This window comes from Aristolochia californica, unplaced genomic scaffold, assembly GCF_029961685.1.
Source record: "Aristolochia californica isolate CCGP_79_NKW_82.1479 unplaced genomic scaffold, dmAriCali1.0.hap1 SCAF_10, whole genome shotgun sequence".
Taxonomy (NCBI): domain Eukaryota; kingdom Viridiplantae; phylum Streptophyta; class Magnoliopsida; order Piperales; family Aristolochiaceae; genus Aristolochia; species Aristolochia californica.
The window spans coordinates 29,153,793-29,163,153 of NW_027181771.1; the positions used below are offsets into that span (position 1 = coordinate 29,153,793).

General features: G+C 36.4%; 1 protein-coding gene across 1 annotated transcript; it reads right to left on the minus strand.

Moving 5' to 3' along the window:
• Nucleotides 1-1,481: 1,481 nt before the first annotated feature.
• LOC137942702 (CASP-like protein 5B2) lies at nucleotides 1,482-8,443 on the minus strand. Its single transcript, XM_068788438.1, has 3 exons — nucleotides 7,969-8,443; nucleotides 6,965-7,097; nucleotides 1,482-1,831 (listed from the first exon to the last, which is right to left on the minus strand). Exons 1-3 carry the CDS (start codon nucleotides 8,097-8,099, stop codon nucleotides 1,631-1,633), a joined length of 465 nt encoding a protein of 154 aa, XP_068644539.1. The 5' UTR covers nucleotides 8,100-8,443; the 3' UTR covers nucleotides 1,482-1,630.
• Between the last annotated feature and the right edge of the window lie 918 nt (nucleotides 8,444-9,361).

The following is a 9,361-nucleotide window of genomic DNA, read 5'->3' on the forward strand; positions in this document are numbered from 1 at the left end:
TTTGTGATTAAGAGATGAGAATGCCAAATGGAAAGCAGCTTTACCAAAAGGGCGAAGGGCTTCTTGCTGTCTTTTGTTGCTTATAGGAAAGAGTCCCCTACCTTTGAACAGAAATTAATTTCCTGAATAGCCAAATAAGTAGCCAACAGAGCAAGTATGGATTCATGCCTTTATATTCTGGAGATGATGATCCCTTAAATGGACCAACTTTGATTGCAGATTACTGATTCGGGTTCATTTTCCTGTTCTTCTTAATTAAACTTTATTGGTGCAGGGTCTGTAAATCTTTGCTAATAATGAAGACGATGATTGCAAAGGGACAAAGAAGAGGGAAGGTGAGACAGATAAGAATCTACATATTACCCACTTCTTTTTTCCCATTGGGATTTTCTTTGTTTTTCCATTGCATAAAAAATGACCAAAAGAACAAATATAAAGCATTGCATCATGTGACTATACGCATAAATAATTCATAAGAACAGCAACTTATAAGAAGACCCACACTGTCAAATCAATTTTTTTTTAATGGAAAAATCAAGGATTCGAATACTGATTCCAAAAGTCTGAAATGTTATCCTTTAATATAGTAGATGACAACATGGGGAATCCTCTAGTCCCAGACTCGAGGAAATGATAAAGAATTCATGTAGGAAACATGTGCTTACATAGTTTTAATTAATCCATCAACCTACTCTCTCGAATAAAGAAAGGGAGTTTGGCAGATTACAGAAGGGAGAGACGTCTTTTCCTGAGGTTTAGAGATGATTATCTAACGAAACCCAAATTATAGGACTGTAAGAACACAGGTATCTCGAAATCAAACAGACACTGAGGCCTTAAATTTTCGGTATCTCTGGTTGTTCGGCCTTGAATTCAAGACGTGGACGTAAAAGAACGCAATTCCTCCATGTTTATAATCATTAATGGCTTTGATGGTCCATCTTCCATGATATCCCAGAACGGGACAAATACAATTCAAGGTGAGCGACGAAGAAGACAAATGCTTCTTCCCATGAAGAAGTATGCGATGGTGTTACATCCTTCAATCAATCCCAGCTGCTGCTACTTTTTCTGTTTTGATTCATTGTCAGTCTCAGCTTCTTGGAAGCTTCGTGGTTTGGGTTTGGTCGGATTTCTTTTTCATCATTTGTGTGTTCAGAATCTTCCAAACGGGCAACTTCAGTCACTGTGAGGTTTCACCCTCTAATTCAACAGTAATGGACCAGAGATTGAACATTTCTTTATGGATCACTTTATTTGGTTGTTATTATGGAGGACTTCTTCCTCTGTTTTTCCAAATCTGGAAGACAGCTCGATGGAGGAAGAAGTGCTCCTCTGGAGGCCAACATGTTTCTCATTTCGTAGTTAAGATGAGGTCGGTCCATGAAAATGAAAGCGGGAAAGCAACTTTGTTTCGAGATTTCTCCGGCCATTCTTTCCACACAATAGATGATTTGACCAAATTGTCTTTTTCACGTTGAACAATATCTAGCTCAACACCTTTCAAGCATTTCTGACATTTTTTTGCCAGGATCATTTGGCAGCTTCATAAGAAAAAAAAAAAAAAAAAAGCAAAATGTTTGTATCCAGGCACAAGTATAGCAAGACGACGTGTGAGTTTGATCTGCCTTCAAATTGATGCTAACAGCCACAACATGACTAGGGAAGAGATGGAAATGAGAAACCAAGTCATGAAGCCCAAAGCTATGGAAATTTGATACCTATGACAATGGAGATTGGGCTGCGACCTGCAGTAATCTGAGTCTCTTATGTACAAAATTGTCACACCTGCTGAAGAGCATGCAGCAGCAAGTGATAAAGTTGCCGTCACCTGTCGCGTGGTTGTTAAAATGGGAAAAAAGGTCAATAAGATAGATCCACAAAAGAAAGGAGATTGTGCTCTTACATCAGGAACAATGTTAACAAGAAATAAAAAAAGAAAGAACAGCGCTCAAGCATCAGGGACAATGATAACAGGAAAAAGGCAATCCAACAGTCACTATGAAACAGAGTGACTTTGCAGCCAAACACCCATATGCAGATAGATATTATGTAGTTGTGATCCATTTATAGTCTCTACATAAGAAAGAAAGGTTTAGTGAAGTGTACAGTTATTAGTCAATTGAAGTTTTGTCACAGTTCCATTTTTCTATGTAAAATACAACTAGGGTAAGAGACGTTCATGTTGTTTGTTACTAAAATGGTTAGAGAATTTACATTAATTGAGGCAATCTGTAAGAGCCAAATATTCTAAGAATAGAATAACCAGAGAACACCTAAACCCTGACAACAGAAAGGACAAGTGCAAACCAGACACTCCATGCAATGCACTCCTTTAGCCAAGATAAGTAATAATCCACCATTTTCTAAAAAGCTCCCTCCTAATGCCAAGACCAAGCAGTTCCTTTTTAATCCCTGCCAGCTTCTAATGCAGTTCTTGGATGCCTGAGTTGTCCAGACAAGAAATCAGGACATTTTCAAACTGTGTTTAATCTTTGTGACAATATTGTTGAGGGTGATAGAACGAACCCTCTTGGGAAAGATTCTATCTTTTTCCAACTTGTACAAGGAGAGGCTTAAGATTGAAGATTTTAGAGGGCTGGAAAAGAGTTGTGATGGGCAGATTGAGAGGAGCAAGGAAGGAGAACAAGAGAGAAAAAGGCACAAGAGGGAAGAAAAACAAGAGGGCTCATGAGGGAAGAGAGAGAGAGGCAAAGTAGAGAGAGAAAAGAAGAGAGAAGAGAGAGGAGAGAGGAGATAGGGGATGAGTGGAGAAGGGAAACGGAGCAAAAGAATGAGGAAAAAAATAAAGGCTTAGGCATATGTTGCCCTAGCTAAGCTTCTTTCTATTTACAATTGGTCATACACATCAATTAGAAAACTCAAACTCCTAGTAAAAGACTAATTAAAACTCCTAATACGAATCATACTAGAAACAAGACTTTCTAATCAAAGACTTCTCCTGTTGACTAACTTTGACTTTTCTACCAAAAATAGCTAAAATGCCCTTTGGAGGCTGGCACCCCCTCTCCTCCTTGCTTGGTGCCCAAGACATGTAAAAATCTATTTTACCCACCCTTCTAGAAATCCCAATTGTACCTCCCTATCTCCTAAATTAACTTTTAATATAAAAATTTGTGGATTCTATCACAGGGTTGCTGCAACAACCGCTATCAAAAGTGAGTAGGAGGCCTGCAGAACAATTGCTGGAAATTGGCCTGCTTTCCTTCAAGGCTAAGGTGGCAAACACACCAGCATGGTCTAAGCACAAGTGGAAGCTATTAGGATTGCACTGTTAAAACTGTTTATTTAAACAAAGCTCACCAAACAATGGCTGGAGCTCTGAATAGTTTTTTTTCTTTAATTATTACTTTTAAAGGGATAGCCAAAAATATTTTATGAAATAGGTGATCAAAAGCCACCAGATTTACAACTGGGTGAGAGAGTCCACAAGGAATCCGCACCTGGTCAACACTTTGCTCCAAAATTCAGTAACAAAAGAATACGTGATTAACTAAAATAGATCATGAGGTCACTAAAACAACCACAGAGAGGGTAGATTGACCACTAGGAAAACCAAAGATTATCAGATATTGGCTTTTAGAATTTTCCTTCTAGCAACACCCCAAACAACGTAAAGGACCTCGGAAGAGTTACAAGATACCAAAACTTTGACACGAGTGAAGCTGCCGGAGGCACAAACAAAGGTTCTTTTTGCCCATATGAGTGCTTTAAGTTTCTATGGATTCTAAGAGGCATAAGTAAAACCTATTTCCAGCAGAGGACTAAGATTTTAAGTTAATTGGATAAACAAGGGTTTAAGTTTAAAACCATTATGTAAAAAATGAACTGATGTTGTTACATTTATTTTAGGATTTTAAATTAAAATTAAAAATGTGAAAGTTGGGCAGTTTCCTCCAAAAATACTAGTTGAAGTAGGAGGCTTGTTACCAACAAACAAATCCAAATCAGCTAGTCCCACTAGCAATGTGAGACTATTCTGCAAATACAACAACTTTCGCTCTTAAACAAGCAACTTGAGGCATGAAACACACTTACAATCACAGAATGATGGAAATTTTACACACTAACCAAAAGTAAGACTGAAAATCTATTTGTATTACTTAAATTGACAGATCCATCCCTACTCCTGGCAGTTATTTTAACAGAATCATGCATTATTACCTCTGGCACTGTATTTTTTTCTTACTGTAATAGACATGTCTATCTCTACTCCTGGCAGTTATTTTAACAAAATCATGCATTTGAATAGCATTTGTCTTCTTCTGGGAATAGGCTGTACCTGTGTATTCTTTTGGAACTGATAGAGGCCTGAAACCTCATTTGGTGGAAATAAAAAACATATATTTTTTTATTACTTAAATAGACATATCTATCTCTACTCCTGGCAGTTATTTTAACAAAATCATGCATTCAATTAGCATTTGTCTTCTTCTGGGAGTAGGCTGTACCTGTGTATTCTTTTGGAACTGATAGAGGCCTGAAACCCTCATTTGGTGGAAATAAAAAACATAATTTTTTTGAAATAGATGGCAAGTTTCAGGGAAAGGTGACATCTACCTCTCACGTGTTGCTTAGATATTAAAATAAAATAAAATTGAGTTGGTTAAACATCTTCAACAATATGGTCTTTAAGCTTTAGAATTAGATTCGGGTCACTTATGGCTGCATACTGACAATCATCTGATGATACATTTGCAGGGTAAAGAATCACAGGAATTATAGAGCCTCCAGGATTCTACCACATCACTAAACCATATTTAGGAGCAACAATAAGCGAATACCAAATCAAATAGATATGGCAAAAGCCAAGAAACAAAATCCCAAATACTATATTTCAGTGTGGCATCTGACACACACAGCCAATACTATTCCACAAGCTAATAACTAACCATTTTAGTAGTCCCCTTTTTACACTGATCAACAGGACCATCCACGATGCAAACAGAACTATCATATTAGGCAAAAATTGCATGAAATGATTATTTGTAGTTTCTCATGTTTATGAGGAATTGGAATAAAAAAAAAACATAAAGGTTTCATTTGACATATGTCACATTGAGAAATCCTCATTTCTTTCAATGATTTTATCATTCTTGTCTTCATTCTCAATACCACTCCAGATTGCATCAGGTAATCACATATTTTGAAACTAACTAAAGCATTTTAGTATCATTTGATTTTCACGATATCTGTCACCATCCTTTGCAACCTAGGTTTGGTTAGTTTTTTAAACAAATTTTGTGGCTAAATTTTGTCTCTTTCTAATTTTCCATGCCGTGGACCTTAGTAGAACAACCAAGTATCGAGCTCATAATGAACATCATCATACAACTCAAGTTCTAACAAACAGGTCAGTTGGAAAGCTTTATCTTTGAGAAAGTACAAAGAAAAATCATAAAATGAAAATTTTGATAAACTGCATAACGAAGTAATTCAGACTATATAAATCATTAACAGGCAAAAAAAAAACAAAAAAATTTGACAATTCAAAAGTCAAAAGTGGTGCATCCTTTGAAATTCTACGCCAAATGTGTTAAAATCAAAAGCATAGAGGTTAAATTTCAGAATTTCTCAGGAAAAGCTCCAAAATATAAGCTGATTAGAAAAGGGCCATAAAAGCAAAAGCTGCTCATAAGTTCTAGATGCAATAGACAACTAGCTCCTATTTGAGAGACTAAACTAGACACCCAACTTTTACACTATGTCACGATCTAAAACCAAAAGGCTGTCACAAGCCAGTAAGACTTATTGCTCCATGACAGCTCTTTGAAACTCACACAGAAGGTAGATGTTGAACCTCTATAACAAACTACACAGCATTTGAAATGCTTCGGTCTGCTCCCTAATGGATAGCTACACATTACTAAAAACTCATCAACTATGATTTGACAGTGTAGATATGTAGAAACTGACTTGCATTCATATTCAAATTGAAAAGATACTAAAACAAAGCATTTTACGTACCAAATAGGAAAAGTTTTGAAACCTATATTTTAAGAGAATTTGTTGAAGATTCTTCATATCTGTCGAGAACCAACTAGAACCAGCTATTGTTAGTACATCGAAAGGTTCAGAGCAAAGCTGAAGCTTGAAATTGTAATCAAGAACAACCTAAAACTATTGTTCTAGGCCTTATCACAGCATAAAATGAAATAGTGACAATTTCACCTATTATGTACATCAAACAGAACTGAAGCTGACTTTATCAAATATATTTTCCTGCTAAATTTGAAACTACCATTTTGTGTACTTTCTGCCAGTACCTAATTCACAAGTTGGTAAAAGACCCCCCTGAGTCTAACTTTCAGTCATTTAATTGCTTCCGTAGTTCATTGTTGTTGTTAGACAATAATGTGATATGTTGACTAAGTCCACCTAGCATGCAGTCATGCTAACACGAACAAGTGTTGCCCTACCTGCATACCCTTTTCCTTTTCTATTTATCCAAATATCTATAACTGTTTATTGTACCTTTTTTCTACCAGAATTTTTTTCAATCGACTTTTTTTCCCAAGACCATTCCTCAACATTCAGTGTCTTGATCCCTAAGACAAAAGCAGCAGAGGGCCGGAACTCTTTTATTGGCATCATGTTGAAATGCTTGCCTCAACAATAACACAACAACAAGGTGAATGCAGATGGTGTTTTTCTCCCCCACCCAACAATTACTGCATTCCTTTTTAAGCTGCTTGTCTTTCACCTTGCTGATTTTTACCCTGAAGAGCTCCTGAAGGATTTCTTTTTCTCCCCTCATCTATCCTCTCTGGAAACTTGGATATGAAAATGCAAGTTTCTTGGTATATGACAATATGAAATGCATCTTCAGCCAGCAGATCACCTACTAAAGAATATAAATCATCCCATCGTTCAATCAGCGGTTTACATCACTCACATCCCTAAGCCTAAAAAAAGAGTAGATGGAGTTCAAAAAGAACATTACCCAATCACCTACTACAAACAGGCTTACTAAGACAGGGTTCTGGAGGTTTCTCCTAATCTTTAACGCATAGATATCAAGACCAGCTACTCCCAAGCTCCAGATAACCTGTAGTCCCATTGAAGCAATCAAATAACTGCAAGCAAAAATGTTTTGAGAAGTAGCCTTAGTAATCTCCTCGAATGTCCATGCATGCTGGTTGAAAATTCAGTATAATACTAAAATCACAGATGTAGGACACTTCAAAATCTAACTGAGAATAATATTACCACCTGAAGGTCGGGCTTGCCCAATTTGTTTTGAACACCCCCATCTGAGGTACGACCTACCAATTCATTTGTCTAAAATTTGCAAGAAAAAAGGACCAGGTCCTACAAGACCAAAGTAAAAGATTTCCTTGGTCCCTTTTCGTCACTTCAATGTAAAGTCTGTTATCGTATATTACTGTCATTTCTGTATCATGAAAGGGTATTATTGTAATTCTGTTTCTTATAAACATTATCGAGATCAATCGATTTTCGATCTCTTGTTTCGGGAAATCAAAATAAGCTTCGGAAAATATTGTCAAAGTCAGACGCCTGCAAATGAAAAAACCTTCCACGAACTAAAACAAAACTTCTTTCTTTCTTTCTTTTTTAGAAAAAAAGTAGAAAGAAATTGCATTCACTCACTGTATGTGGACCAGATGTGTAACATCAAATGGAACTAAGGAAATGGGATACACGGGCACAGAAAAGACACAACAACAGGGTGATAAACAAGTTTTCCATTATTTCCTTCAAAACAACTGTCAATGGAGGTAAAGCAACACTCCGCACACGAATAGAAAGTAGACTTTCAGCTGGAAAAACAGCAAACCACTAACAGGTAAGGTGATATAAATGGAGAAGTAACAGCTTGAACCCATTCAAATCTTCTATAATCAACTCGAAACAAGAAAAGTTAAAAAGCAGATAACTCGAAGTTAAACATAATACAACAGAAGCAAAAATAGAAAATGTTTATACCAGAAAGCAGTATAATTTGAGAACCCCATGGACGAAACCATTGCTCCAATGGACGCAGAAGCACACAAGCACTGCCCAACTCTGAGCAGAAGCCCGGTGACGGTACCTGGCCCACCCAACAAGTTCTTCATTCTCTCCAACGGACCCTCCTCCACGAAACAAAGGGTCCCGCAGAAAAACACGAGTCTCACTTGCCGTCCATATCAATCTTTCTCTACTCAGAGCAAAGGTCATCCGCCATTGAATTTCACATAATGGTTAGGAATGATAGATTTGAAGGCAGTTTGTAAGCTAAAAAGGAAAGTTTGCTAGGAACGTTTGTTCACTGAAACTCTCGAGTGGAATCATTTGAGCCTCTTGTCTTTTCTGTTCCCGGCGCTTTGGTTTCGTATCTCTTGCAATGTAGGCCAGGAAGAGCTGGAAGTTGGAAGGTTGGGCGGGTTCCTTCTCTCTTACAACTAACGGTAATGGAATGAGAATAAATTAAAGGGAAAAGATGAATAAGAACAAGAAGCAGATGCTCTCGCCATATTCTCGTAATTCTGCTGCCTGCAATATTCTTTACGATTTCAACTTCAATCTGAGAATAGAAGGCATATACAAAAAATCCGAAAACGGAGGGGCGATCAGAAAAAGAAAAAAACAAATCTTATTTGGATACCTTTAGAAAATAAGAGAGAAAATGAGAGAGAAATTTACTAATATTTTAAAATTTAAATAATTAAAATTTTCTCTCAAATTTTTATTTATTTTTTTCTCCTCAGATTCCATCGTTTGATTTTCTCTTTTATTTTCTTCTGTCTCAATGATTCTCTATTGCCAAACAAATTTTTTTTTTTCTCCCTTTGTTTTTTCTTTTCTTTTCTATGGGTTCCAAACATATAGGGTAATTTTCAATTACCACCCTCTTTAATACCATTATTAAACATCATCAAATCTTAAACACTACCAACTAAGGATAGCTTTTAATTACTACCCTCATAAATACTGAATTTTCAAATGCAATTGCTTATATATATGGCTGATCCAATACGAAAAACTCTTTGATGCAAAATGGCTATCTCCGTCATTTGATCATGATCAACAACTATCTTAATCTTCTGATAAAACGGCTAACTTTGTCGTCTGATCATGATCAACAACTATCTAAGTCATCCGATAAAATGATTATCTCAATCGTCCGATCAATTGACTATCTTAGTCATTCGATCAACAATTATCTCAGTCGTTCGATCATGATCAGACGGTTGAGATAGCCGTTTCACACCAAATGACTTTTCATATTGGATCAACCGTGTGTGTATATATATTATTTCTAAAATGTGATCAAAATCTTAGTATAAGCAATTGAATCAATTAAGCATTTTAAAAATAACTATTATTTTAAAAATTA